At 37.6% G+C, this 15,135-nt stretch overlaps 1 protein-coding gene across 3 annotated transcripts in view; it reads right to left on the bottom strand.

The window, feature by feature from the left end:
- The window catches only part of ARHGEF4 (Rho guanine nucleotide exchange factor 4), a 151,923-nt gene that overhangs the window by 76,906 nt on the left and 59,882 nt on the right, over positions 1-15,135 (bottom strand). For all 3 annotated transcript variants that reach the window (XM_087932988.1, XM_026701274.2, XM_087932989.1), the window contains exons 4-5: positions 13,812-14,126; positions 13,046-13,172 (exon numbers count right to left, since the gene is read on the bottom strand). In XM_087932988.1, coding sequence (XP_087789114.1) covers positions 13,046-13,172; positions 13,812-14,126 — 442 coding nt within the window. The remainder of the gene's footprint in view (positions 1-13,045; positions 13,173-13,811; positions 14,127-15,135) is intronic.

Genomic DNA, 15,135 nt, shown 5'->3' with positions numbered 1-15,135 from the left:
TAAGAAATGAAATAAAGACCTTTAATGGCTTCCTACAATGGACATCAATGACCTATATCTTTAGTGCAGTAGCTGTGTTTTTTTTTTAAAAAAACATTTAATTTCAGGTTGGATAACACCTTGATATAAATTATTTCAAACAGACTATGTTAAGACTTAGCTTCTAAACCTGGAAAAGGGGAAGGAAAGAGAAGAAGTTGACCAACTGCAAGAGACTGAGTCTGTTATAGAGGCATTGAAAGAGCTGAAGGACCAGGTTAGGGATACTCATCATGTAGAAAATCTTATCTATGTCATCACTAAGAGACTACTACCACTTGGTGGCATGTAATCAATCAAATGATGTACAGTAGTTGTTAATGGAACAGGGAGACCACTCACAAGCAATTCATTGGGTAACCTTTGGAATTTAGCCCGGCTTGCCTTAAAGTCTTGCTGTGATGAAACAAAGGAAGAAAAAGAACTGTGTAGACCTGAATGAAAGACAGGATATTAATCTGATAGTGTTGCATTTTGATATAAAAGTATTATTTTACAATGGGGGAAATCCATTATTTTAAACAGAGATTAAGAATTAATAACATCCTAAATAGAAATTTAGGTAAACTTATCTATCTGGAGATTCAAACATTAATGCAAGTTAGGAGAAGGAGATTTAAGAAGTGTATCAGAATAAGTTAGAGTAGATCAGCATTTAGCTTGATTTCTCAGATTAAGCCTAAAATACAATGTATGTTGTGATATATGTGATGGTGTACTTGTTGCCTTGAAATGGGATTGAATGCCTATTTTATTTTCTTCCTGTTTTATCTTCCTTGAATTTTTTTCTGAAAACATGACCCCAATGCTCCAAAGACAATTAAGTAATGCTTCACATAATCAAAATATGTCAAATGAATTATTGCTAGCTATTTTTCTGAAAGGCATCAGAATACTTGCTTCACTCTAGTATTCAGAGAATTCAAACATTGGTGAAATTCCTAGAACATCTCCAATTTCTTTTCATCTCTGCAAAGCATGGTTATTATTCAAAATGATGACATTTAAGTTAAATCTAATAGCCCTCTTCAAGCATTCTGGAAACCAGAGCAAACTGGTTCAGAGACACAAAAGTCAAACATACTGATTGTATTGTTTTGCATCAGTTTTCACTTGTCTTCATTTATACTGGTGAATCTTCACAGGTAGAGAAGACTTTAGATGAATGCTGAGGAATAAGTCAACATAAACAATATGGGAAGGCAAAAATCAGCATATACACAAGAAATAAAATACTAGCAATAGCCATCTGAACCTAAATGGGAATAAATAATCATGATGCTACAGCAGCACCTTTTGTCAACTGGATCTCTCCAGAGGTCTGGGCAGCCCGCCAGGTTTCTTAAACAAAATGACTATTGAAGTGATAAGAATCCTAAGAGGTTACCTTCAATTTCAGTTTCTTAAGGAAAGTATACATGTGGTAGAGTTCAAATGATCAAGGAACTAGCCCAATTATCCTACAAAATTATAACAAAATTTCTGGCTTTATACTTTCAACAAAATACAAAGATACAGTGGGGAGGAGAAAGAATTCCAAAGAATTCAATAAAGCTAACTAGCAATAGATTTGGAACAATAATAGAGGGTAAAGTTAAATTATAGCATTACACTTAAATATTAAATATTAGTAAGTAGAATATCCAACTTTAAAATATTTCTATGACTAAACACATTATTTCTGCACAGGTTTATTCAGTTAGTGGTAGTAGAAATATAATTGCTGAACTCTTTCCAATTCAAATTAATACAAGCTGATAAAATGTAAGGTGAAAGATAATAGAATGGGGCAATTTTAGTCTCTTTTCCATTTTTTAGATATATCTATATAACCTAGAGCATTTCTATTCATCTAGCAAACTATGGGATGCTGTTTTAGATACCTACAGAAATTCCTCCCATCTGGGAGTCTTTGAAGTGTGATTGCTCAGTCAATTTACCATTGACAACAGCTGCTAAGAAACTAAATCTTCAAGAAATTGAAAGTTAAGAAAAAATATCAGAAAAGAAATTCTGCTCACAAAGTTCACAAGATTTCACAATAGCTATGTGAAATGTGAAAATGCTTTACATTATTTTTATTTATTTTGTATAGTACTAGGTAGGACTTGTGTTAATGCAACCTTCCTAAGACGGATATCATTCCTTTCATTTGCAAGAAACCCATTTGAAGAAAATAGCTACACTAATAATAGCAAGCAAAGCATTTTTTACCGGTATCAGGGAAACACCACTAGAAATGAATGAATGCACACAAACACACACACGCACAGAGTATTTCTAGGTACAATACAATGAAGAAAATAACATTTTTATTTACGTCATCAAAACATGAGGAGTGGCTGATGTGAACCTCATGAGTCTGCAACAAAGCTCCTTAAAGATAAGAGCATGGGGGCAATTAAAGTCCTGGCAGTTTCCATAACAAAGTGGGAAAGTGAGTCTTTGGTTTCATACTCTAATATTTTGACCAAAGCCATAGTGGAAACTTTTCATAAACGTTGCTAGAATACATACATTAATTGTAATGTAGATATTGATAATGTTTTAAGAAAACTGTGGGCCTTTGGTGTTCCAAGGAATAGTTTTTATTCTGATGCCATAATTTCTGTTAATTATATTATCCAGGCTCTACTGCTTCATAGCCAAAACTGTACCATCCATGAACAAGATGGAGATTTTGGCAGGTTTGAAGGTTTCCAGAAGATACACATATAAATGTTTGTAGAAACAGTTTATAAGAAATCAACAGTGGAGTAAGCAATCAGTAATCTCAAAGCCATGAAATATCAACTGACCATTGCTGGGGGTGGGGAAGCAATCAAATGGATGCAATCTTGAACACCAGCATGCCATGTTACAACATTCACACTGTGACATAGTTTTTCAGGTCTCATTGAAGAGCCATAATAGTCTAGCATCTAGCATTCTAGCATCTGTCCATGTATTTTATTTTCTCAGGGCACCATAATACCACATAGGAAACAAAAAGATGTAAGGTTATATAATCTTTATAGATGATTAGAAGTAGTTTGTCATTTAAATTGGAATTCTGAAACAGAAACATAATGTTGTTTAAAATAGTAGCCATCCTTTCAAAAGTCTTTTGTTTTCAGTCATCCAAGCTTTTCTGATAGAACACAACAAATATGCTGGAGGAGAACTAGCCTTTTGATGTACTTGAATACTGTACATCAAGTACAGTATTCAGAAGGAGGTTGTTTATGACAAATATAGTCAAAATTGATAAGTCTATATAGAAAGAGTAATTAGAAAGCCAGAAACAAACTATTCAAATATCAACAGTCAAAAAACGATGGGTACAATTCTCTTTAAGACATTTACATTCAGAGCTTTCATATCCATACATTGTTTGCATTACTTGGATGGCAGAAACTGAAAAGACAGAGCAAGAGCAGTGAAGTAGAAATAGTACTTAAAAAATGAATAACAAATATTTCTCAAATAAGACAAAATAAATAAAAATCAGACTGTGGCGTGGCAGTAATAACCCATGCTAATGGGTTATTATTCAATGACAATACATTTCACGAGAGAGAAAATGTGCTATATTTTGGATTTCACAGTAACTTTGCCATTATAGAAAGAGAAAGTGGCTGAGCACATATGCAGCCTCCTCACCAGCTTTCACATCTCCATCCTTCCTTTTCTGAGCTCTTCATTCCGGAAGAAGAATAGGCTTTCAGTAGTAAAAGGCACAGGAATAAAGCTCGTCAACATTTTCTTTAATATGTTTGTTTAGCTCCCATGTTGTTCATTCCCCGTTTCACACAAATTCTCCCTTGTTTCCCTTTCTATTCCCCAAGGTATCAGAGAGCCACCCTTTAGTTCTTCTTACCTGAAGTGGAATGAAGACTTTCCAGACTCCAGTATCTGGAAAGGACCCCTCGCATCTCACTGCTACCACCACACACCACTCCGCTGCTCTCTGAATCTGAACCTGGGGAGAGGCCAGAGCTTCCACTGCTACTACAGTTGACTCCACTGTCTGCACCAGCAGATTCACAGGTGCAGTACTGCTGGGTCCTCATGTGGGCAGGCAGATGGAGAGCCAAGAGGCTCTGCTACTGTGAAGGAAGAGGCAGAGTCAGCTGCACTAGGCAGTTACGCACAGGGCAGTGGCCAGCAGGTCCTGCTGTCTAAGAGCTGTGTGGGATTCCTTTCCTCCGCGTTGCCAACCGCCTGCACGATGCAACCTGACATCATAGGGGTCCACCAGGGAGGCTCCCTTGCTGACTGTTGAAAAAGCCTCAGCTCAAATTTGCAGAGGTAGGCTTATTTCTAAGCTGATTCCAAGGGATTAAACAAACCAAGGAGAGGACAGAGGGAGCTTAAATTGCAGAGGGAAGGAAAGGATGTAATGCATCTCCATAGAAAAGTCTGAAGCCATTCCAAAAGACTTGGGGAAAGGAGAAAGAGTTGTTTCACTGGCAGCTCCCTCATCTGCAGACAGTAATTAAACAGAATGAAGGGAGCAGCATGCCTGTGAGTATATAAGTAGATATTCAGAGGACTAGCCTGCACATCCTACTACTACTTAGTAAGTAAATAAGCTAACCCTGAAGCAATGACACTATCCTGCAAAGCTACCATAGTCCATCCTATAACAATGCAGTTAAGAGGTGATCAAATTCAGAGAGATGAAACCCAGCTCATCAGAATAGTGTGATTGTGGATGCAAGATAACCTCATTACTCCAATATGTATTTCATGTTGGAGATCTGATGGGGAGGAGGGAATTAAAAAATTACAAAGGAGTTTTTTTATAAAAAGAAAGGGGCACATATTAATAGTTTGACAGCACAATGCAATAGGAGCAGGGTGGTCTCAGGGTTGTTCAGAGTTTCTTATGCTTTATTTTTCCAGACTGCAAAAAAAACCACACACACACACACAGAAGAGATTCTAACAAGCTTAGCATGTGTGGAGAGCCTCAGGTGTACTTGAAGAGCACATTTAAGACTCAAAGAAAGATGCATAAACTTCACTAAGGATGGCAACATATTCATATGTTGGTGACTGTTTCTTTAAGACACCTGTATTTCAAACAAAACTTTCCTGAGGAAAATATATCCTATCCCACAGCACTAGGAAAAAGTTTAGCCTTTGAAGATTCCTTTCATGCAGTTTTTTTTAATTATCAGAAAATGTTTGACAAGCCTTAGAATTCACTAATAGATTTCATCATTCTTTGTGTACAATATACACAACAGAAAATAGGGGAGTAATATGCCACCTTTTTGAGTATCTGTTTCATTCGCAATATGAGAAAACAATAAATGTGTCACTCTGTCATTTTTCCAGTGATTTTCTAAAACAACTGTGGGGTTGGTTTAAAAGAATTTTGGAACTAAGACATATATACAAACATTGTATTCCCTGATGAAGAAGGTATTCACCTTTTAAACATCAACATACTTTGAGCAAGGAGTCCCTGCTAAGATTTCCAAGAGTAGGGATCGACAGCTTCTCCTGTGGGGCCCTGACAGGGTTGGCACATAGCTGTCAAACATCAAAAGATAGCAATGAAGAATGCATTGAGTGCAAAGAGGACAACTAAATCCCTTAAAAAGCCACTTATTTCACTTCAGCATCACACAGTTTATGTCCAATGGATGTCTTTTTTCTTTAACATTCAGTACTACAGAACACAAATCCACCCAGGTTAATAGTAATGGTAAAAATCAGCAGCAGATCAAACATAAAAGTAAAAGTTATCTTGCATATCCAACATGCTGCCTCTCTGAAGCTTTTTATTTTATAGAAGGCAATGGTATTTAGAAAACATTTTCAAAACTGCTCTGGGACCGTCTTGTGGTTTTTTTCCCTGAAAGCATGTATATATTGCACTTTTCATCCCAAATAAGATTTTGGAAATAGCGAACAAAATCTGAAATGAAATGACAGGGAGATAAAACAACCTCTCCATGGAGAAAACTAATGAACAGCCACATCTTAAAATCTCATGTTAATTCTTCCTCATTGTGATTCTGTATTATACAATAGCAGTGACATAACTAATAATATGAAATCTACAATTGTAATAGAGCACATGCATATACACACATTCAAGGAAGGAAGGAAGGAAGGAAGGAAGGAAGGAAGGAAGGAAGGAAGGAAGGAAGGAAGGAAGGAAGGAAGGAAGGAAGGCATTTATTATGTATCTTAATAATTAAGGGACCAATTTACCACTGAAAGGATAATAGAAAAAGGAAAATAAGTATTCCTGTCAGCATCAAAGACCCTACATGCATATACACCCAGGTAGACTAAAACAGCAGTAAAACACTAACAATGGCTCAGATCAATCATTAATATAAATGTTTAAAAGCTCATCTGACAAAGAGAGGAAAACTTTCTGCTCCTGACTGGATGCTTTGTTTGAGACTTCCAGGTTTTGCTGGACTCTGCTCAGTATCTAAAATGATTAACTCTTTCATATCTGAATCCCTGGGAGTATTTTTCCCCTTTCACTATAACACTTGATAAATATTTGGAGAAGAATCAACCAAGAGGCATAGGCAAATATCTGGAGAACCTGAGGGCTTGCATAATCTGTTTACCCCCATAATTCAAACCTCTTTAACAGTGACCAAATATATACAGATGGGATCAAATGAACAGAGTTAGCCAAGTTTATACCTGAGGCAAAATGCCTTCCCTTCCCATTCAACACACACAGAAGTCAACAGCATGAATGTATTTAATCTTATGTAAGCACTGGCAGTGGGAGTGGATTGCCATCCTGCCTAAGGGCAACAGAGTGTCATAGTTGTATACGGAGATCACTTGACACATACATTTCCTTTCCTCTCAGCATCTGCTGTCTCAATTGTAGTAGAATATTATGCTTGGATAATCCAAGAAAGCATTTTAGAGGAAACCTCTATGATCCATCATTTTTCCATATTCCAAAACAAACAAAACAGAACAACATAAATAGATTACAATTGCTCCAAACTGTAATGCAGATGTGACTCAAAACACTTAAGACACAGTTTTTCAATTTGTATTTATTTATTCAATTTCTATAGCCACCCATTTCAATCAATGTCTCCAATTTTTAAAAAATCTATCACAATTTAAAAACCAAATAACAACAAAAAAACCACAATAAAAACATCCAAAATAAATATACATAGCAGCTAAAATAATTAGCCAGTTAGCAATAAAATCAGAAACGGGCCCTTGACACTTTCAGCACCTCACGTTCAGGAACACAGGCAGGTTTTTAGGGTCTTACTCCCTGGTTGGATAGAAATGTGGAGAGAAAGTTTTGACAAAAGTAGGCAAAAGGATTTGTACAGACATTAAAGAAAATTAAAGGCAATTCAGTCCTGGGAAAGAAGGGAGTATGAGAAAGAGACTCAAACTAACTCTGTCTTGATTCTGCTTGGTATAAGAGGGACCAGAGGGAAACTCTAGCACAGTGGTCGCCAACCAGTGGGCCGGGGACCACTGGTGGTCCGCAAGAAAATTTTGGTGGTCCGCAGAGAAATGTCACCCCAAAAACACCCCCAAAAGCAATTAATCCAGGCTGCGTGGGAACACAAGGCTGTGCCACCCACATAGTCCACGGGAACACAAGGCTTGCATCCCTTACATTGCGAACAACACGAGTGAGGGGACGGGGGGAAAGGGCGGAGGGGGGAACTTGCTCCACTCTCCCCACATGCCTGGCCTGGCCACTCGGCTGCTTCTTTCCACTTCTTTCTTCTTCTGCTTTTGGCTTCATGCAAGGAAAGCAGCAGAAGCAATAGAAGTCTTTCTTTCTCTCCCCCAAATTCCACCAGAAATTATTCTTTGAGACCCTGAAAGGCATCCTGCTCCAAGAGGTTGCACCAGCAAAGACTCATTTTTGGCGGAGTTTGGGGAAGAGAAAGAAAGACTTCTGCTGCTTCTGCTGCTTTCTTTGCATGAAGCCAAAAGTCTCCTGAGAATAGAGCTGGAGACAGTATCCTGCGATCCCAAATAAAGAATGATCGATCGGTAGGAAAACGGGATGGGAAATTTTCCTGCAGACTTGTTTTGGGACTTTCCCAGGGTCTCTGGTCCATGGGATTTAAAATTATGACTTTGGTGGTCCCTGATGTCCAAAAGGTTGATGACCTCTGCTCTAGCAGAATCTCAATATTCTATTATTATACCCTACAACAATAAGTAGTATTCCTGCAATCTTTGTAGGATCCATTTTTTGACCTAGTCTATCTCAAAAATTTGACCTTGGTGCACAAACCAATATAATTTTATTTTCTATTTATTCTTCTCCCAAAGGCTATCCTGGCAACTGCTGTTCTTTTTATATCACCATTAGAAGAGCCTCAGTGGCACAGTGGTTAGAGTGCAGTACTGCAAGCTACTCCTACTGCAATTTGGCAGATCGAATCCCATCAGGCTCAAGGTTGACTGAGCTGTCCATCCTTCCAAGGTGGGTAAAATGAGGACCCAGAATTGTTGGGGGCAATATGCTGACTGTAAACCGCTTTGAGAGGGCTGTAAAATACTATAAAGTAGTATGTAAGTCTAAGTGCTATTGCTATTGCTATTATTTTCATTTCCTAAACCCTTACAATTTATTTGAAGTTCATCTATGGTCAACCATTGATGAATTTAAATGTGGATGACACCTATGAGGAAATCAGTTCAATGTCCAGCTGTCTATAGGATGGTACAGAAATAACTTCCTTCCAATGCCCTATCTACAAATATTTAGTGTTTTTTGAACAATTTGATCAATCACCTGTCAGGGGTGTTAAACTGTGTGTCATATGCAGGACACACCCATCCCAGCTCTGCAAAGGGGAAGAACATCATGATACATCACATGAGAGCAAGGTGACGCCACAGGTTTGCTGGGTGCCGGTGAGGGTTGGCTTTTTGCTTAGGTTTGTCTGGCTGTCAGGGGGAATACATCTTCCTCCTCAGGCTCCCGTCCATTTCCCCCCTGACAGCTGAAGAAACCTAGGGTTTAGAGGGGTAGAAATGCCAAAGAGGCCAGTAGGAAAGGCTGGTGATTGGCAAGGGCTCTGCGTCCACCCAGGCCCAAAAGACAGCCAAGCCTCACTGTGTTCCCCTCCAGGTGGCCCTTTGGTGAAGCATGGTGGGCCCAGAGTAACTAGTCTCCACCCCCACCAATGACCTTACCTTCTCAGGCCAGGTGAAGAGTGGCTGGCTGGGCCTGGGAGTGGAGGGGAGGGGAGGGGCAAGGGGAACCCACCTGCAGGCCGCTGCCCATGAGGAGCCTCCTGGGTAGCCATGCAATGCCAGCACAGCTCATGGATCATGTTACCATACGGGGACTGTGACTGCTTTGCAGGAGCCCCAACAATGCCCCCGGCCTCCTTAGGGTAGAGCCAGCTCCAGGCACTAGACTGGCCCCCTGAAAAGCCCGTAGCCTGCCACCCACCTGGACTTTTGGTGACGAGATGGGGGCCTTCAGGCACTTAGCTTGGCTGCCTGTTTAGTAGATCCTGCTCCTCTCTCCAAGTGCCTTGTCAGAGCTGCCTTGGGTTTTTGCCTGCATGGACGTTGCTTGCTTTGAGTGGGGCAGGGGGCAATTAGAGGAGCGTCGAGATGCCAAAATGGCCTCAGAAGAGGCCCGCCAAGGTGAGGAGTGCTGGGGAGGGGAGGGGAGGGGGGAGGGGGGGAGCCAGCAGTGGTGGAATCAGCTGGTTTGCCAAACTGGGCCCAAAGTTATTCAGCCAAACCGGCTCAATCCCACCTCTTATTGAGAGTAAGGTGGCATATGAATTTAGTATATTATTGTTATTTGGGGCTGCAGAAGATCATGTAGTAAAAGAATTCACATACAGTGCAGCCATTTTTATCATGGCATTCTATATTCTCATGTTTTTCATTTCACATATGAAGGGTTACGCAGGACAGATCGTAAAACAAGTTATTTCATTTTGTGAACTACATTGCTGACCTAATCATATAAGAGCTTTCTCTTGGCTTGCAAACGACCATAGGTGTACTGTATTATATCAGCAAGCAAGCAAATTTGAAAATCTACCACTTGTGAACTGAGCTTCCTTCACTAAGAAGCTATTTCAGTTTCCCAGAGGTGAAGTTTGATTTGTAGAGCTTCAAAGTCATTAGTGCACTCTTCCATGACTTGGTCGCATAATATTCTATTACAGTGTACTGACAAATATTCACTCTATCTCCTTCAACATTTTTCAAAGGATTGTAATGTAGGCAATTGGAGTGAAACTAATTTATTACACACACTGGAATTTTCTTGACCTCTTCAGACTGAGTAGCTTCATGCCTTATTGATAAAAAGGACCCCCAGATTCAACATCTTTCAGTAACAGTTTTTAAAAGTCTGTTTTCTAAAAAAAAAATGTATATGGAAAGTATCAATTTATAAATTAAATAAAATATTGTAAATTTGTAAATAGTTTTTTAGTTGTTGTAAGTTTTAAGTTGCTGAAAGGGCAACATTATAAGAATCCAAATCTGAGATAAGACATTAGATGTCATAGGTAACCCAAGTTTCTGGTTATTTAAAATAAGTACTGGTATGGATGAAATTAGAAGGTTACATGCTTTGAAATTATGAAAAATGAAAATCCCAATTCTTGCATGAGATAGGAAAGTTTCAGAAAAAAGGGAAAAGAGGAATGGCATTTTTCTTCTCTTTTTCCAAAATTACTCACATAGACCAAAAAAAAAAAACATATTTGGAAGTGGCACTTGGTTCCAAACCTGATCTTTAAAACCCTACAGGATAATTCTTGGAGAACATGCGGATGAGAAAATCATCCATGAAGAGCACATATACAAACCTTTTTTTAACAACAGAAAAGGACTACATCATTGCATTGCTGCAGGTAAAGGAAAATGTATTTGTAGGACTTTCTTCTTTTTTAAGGATTATATGAAAAGATACAATGCTTGAATGCTACACCATTTAGCTTCTAAAAAATAGTTCAGTTAAATGGGACAGACAAATGAGGGGGGAGAAGACAATTCTGTAATCCTCCCTAGTGAAATCACACAAGCAATATTTAATTAAAATTCATGATTACTTCTCATTTCCAGTAGTTATTGCAGTTCATTTGCTAATTAAGAAATCAATAAAATAAAACTGTCTGTGACAAAATACTGCAGTTTAATGATGATGAAATATGATGTATCCATCTCTCTAATGAAAAGCTTCTGAAACACCCCAAATAAAAAGGGCCTACTGTACATTATTCTGACAGTTTGGAAAGATCTAAATACTTGGATCCTGCATAAATGAAATGACATTTGAAAGCAGAGAATTCATTCTTACTGGCATTACATCTCATCCTTCGTTCATGGACCTTACAAGCCTGATCTTTTCTAATGATATTTTAGATTTTATACTGGTAAGATGGAGAATTCCAAAAATGGCCTTCACATGGATGCCTAACCTTGATGGGGTTCCATTGGTTGTAACTGCCCAATTTTTCCATGTGTTTACAGGCCAAGCCTTTGTCTGTTAAATTAAAGATTTTCAAACTTAGCAACTTTAAGTAATTAGAGATGTGCCTCAGGACAAGTTCCTAAACAGAGAGTGATACAGATCTAACCTATTATTGTGCATTAACAGCACTACTAACAGCTCCAGGGAAAATAAGATCCTCACTTTATCATACTTGCCAACTTTTACCTTTATTTTTTGATTTTCTATTGTATTATCTATTTTCTATTACAATTTCTTTGTTGTGAGCCATTCAGAGTTATTAAGAGTTGGGCAGCATACAAGTTTTAGCAATGGTTATTGTTATTATTACTATTATTATGCCTATCTTTTTTTTCAAATTAAAAGTTGAGTTCTAGGCAGTGAAATGGCATAATGGTTTCAAAAAAACTTTGCTGCCATGCAAAACAAGTTTTGGAAGCCATTCATAAAAATAACAGCTATCATACAGTTTGATATATACCTTTCTTCCATAAACACTATGTGATTTCCTTTCCAGGAAAAATATCTAAAGCTTTGTTAAACTTGGGGCATCTCTCGTTGGCCAATCTTTTTGTCCTATTAAACATTTTTCTATTGTTTTTGTTTAAACTATAATCAACCTCAACTAATGTTAACAGAACATTGAGAGAATTGTAATTAAAGCATCTGGAAAAAACAATAAAAAGAAAGGTAACTTCATCAGTCACATTAATTACCTACATGTTTCTAATAACTTTGTAAATAAATACAATCCTATTTAAAAAGCAAGCAAGTTAGAAATAGTCCATCAGCAATGTCACTGATGAAGCAATCTGACAATATAACCAGCAGTTATACTTTACAATAGATGTCCAAGTAGTGCTTTGAACATCTTGGACATCTTTGTGATCCATCTCTGTATTGGGGAATTAAAAAGTGGATTTCTAAGCTTTCATTTAAACCTGCTTATTATTATCCTCTACTGAAGATTTTCCTGCATTTTCAGTAAGCACTGATGTCTCAGAGTACAAAAATCATAACTACATTTAAATTAAAAGGAGTCATTTTGCAAACATTATTTTTAACTTATAAGGCAATAGGATTACACTTACATATGTGAAGTGGAAGACATTAAAAAACAGTTGTCAAAACCCCTTGAAAAGAAATGGAGCAACAAAGCAAACTCTGCATGATTCCTTTCAAGCCAATACTATACCCTTCTTTCAAATATATAGCCTTCCAGAAGGGATTCTGTCAAATTCTATATAAACAGTCATCACTTTAGCAATTGCCATCTCTAGTCCTTTATTTTGTGCCAATGCTAATGAGCTTAATACTAGCAGTCTCTCTTAAAATAAACAAGTTGATTATGCCACTATAAGATCTCTGCTCAGGTAGATCAATGCACACAAATATATACAAAAGAGGCACTGAAGAAAATAAGGATAGTGTTGCTGAATAACTGTTTCCATCAAAGCTAATCGATGCAAATGATATAACTAAACCAATTCAAAACCAACCAAATTATAGTGTAAATTATTAGATATCAAATAATAAAGGTGGTCATACCAGGAAAGGAGATGCTTTGCCTCAAGCCCATGCAGTCTAGTCCTGTAGGTGTGCTCTGGGAATAGAGGTGCAACTTTAGAGGAAGAGCATCAGTGGCCACTGGAGAAGTAACTGATTTCATTTTAGCCTACAGAAAAAAAAATAGTAACACGTTTACAAAGCTGCTAGTTTGAACTCCAAAAAGATTACTTTTTAAAAAAGTCTTGTCTTCAATCCAAACAATCTCAATAAAAGAGAGCAAATGAGAATGTTAAAGGAGAACAGAGAGTATTCTCTGAGGGAAAAGAGCTTTGTAGATATCAGAAATGCTAGATAAGTCATTATGAAGAACTTTAAAAGGAAAAGGCTCTTAAAATTACACTTTTGTGATAATGAGTAATGGGGAAGAATGAATTAATACTGTGTGGTCCTCGATGTTCTCCATACAGTTGTTTAATATTTAATACTGCTTTTAATAAAATTGTATTTATGTCATTTGAATTCAAAAGTATAATTTATATTCTCAAACAGAAATACTTTTCAATCCACTCATCATAAGTATGTACCTATGATACTATGCATCCTTTATGAGACAAGAGAGGCAATAAAGACGACCTAACTGTCAGGATAAACCCTTTCCTTTTATGGTTAGTCTCACAAAAGTGAATACGAAATTGCCATATTGTGTTAGAAACAAAGGAAGCAGGAGAACTAGTTAACAAAATCATTAAGAGGGAAGAATGAGATGCAAACAGAGAGAACAGACAAATTATCTTTAGTTCCTTACAGTGAGTTGATCTTCTGGGAAGTTACTTGGCTCGTTTTCTCTGCCTGACTGGGCCTCTTTCACAAAGGTCCTTTTTCGATTTCTCTCCATCCATGTATCATCAAAACTGAAGCATTTGTACAGAGATTTGTGTCTCTTCTGCTGGACGTACTTTTTTATCTTTCCCTCCTGGATATAGAAGGGAAGGATCCAGGCCTTGTCCTCTACATTTGAATCCAAAGACCCTGGCATCTGAATAGACTTTTTTCGGTAAGGTAGACCATGCTTTTCACCTGCCCTGTCTTCTGCTGAAATTTCACTTTGTTGGGAATGTTCCTATTTTACAAATAATAGGTGAAAATATCTTTAAAACATGTTTCTTTGTTGACCATTTTGGGCAGCTCACTGCAAGCAGTCATTATAAATCTGAAAAATCTTATTACATCTGTCCCTTTTTAAAGTAACATCATTTATAACATCTTATAAATAAAATCTTGATTCAGTGTGGATGCTGCAATCTAAATGAAACCTGGATTTGCACTCACCTGTACTTCATGTAAAGCCTAGATACATGCTCATATAAGCATAGAGGAAAAATATTTCAACATAGTGTAAATAACCCTTGAACAGTTGCTCCAGGGCAGCACATGGCAGGGCTCACTTGCCGTGTTCTGTTTATGGTGCAGTCCCAATTCAAATGCCCCTCCCATGTGCATTACTCATAGAATTACATAGAAAATTCTAAACAGCTATTTTAACTGTTAATCAAGTAAGCCAACCAATCTGGAAGGACAGGCATCAGAAGACTTTTGACCAAGAGTTCATTAAAACTGAAGCTGCTGCTAAGAATATACAATCAGCAAAGTTCAATTAGCTATTGTCTTAAGCATCCTTTGAATTCTCTATGAATGATAACTATTGGGCCTATAATAAGGAACACCTTGCAGTATAAAACCTTGCCTCCAGAGGGCACAGTAAAGTTATATTTAGCTGTAACAATCTTTGTCCATTTATCTAAACTTGCTTGGTACACTTAGATGCTTCCCTAATTTTAGAATACTGCTTTCTCCTAAGAACTATGTCCCTTTTTCCCTTCTATTATTTCAGCCAGAAATTAGATTTAAGTTCTACAAAAAGGAGTTCAGCAAACTTCTATGTAATTATTATTAGTATATAACCATTTATATACACAAGTCTGCACTATATAGAAATCCACTTGGCCACTTAAAACTGCTATAGACAAGATTGTCTCTTCTCTGGTCACTGGGCATTGCTTTCCAGAGGCCATTGGAGCTTTCATTGCCAAAAGACCTGGCATCTGGCTTCTGCAGCAGCATCTGCCTGC

Source organism: Pseudonaja textilis, chromosome 4 (assembly GCF_049901715.1).
Source record: "Pseudonaja textilis isolate UNSWEBS1 chromosome 4, rPseTex1.2, whole genome shotgun sequence".
Taxonomy (NCBI): Eukaryota; Metazoa; Chordata; class Lepidosauria; order Squamata; family Elapidae; genus Pseudonaja; species Pseudonaja textilis.
Note: the sequence above shows the minus strand (reverse complement) of the source record. Positions and strands in the feature narration are given on the sequence as shown.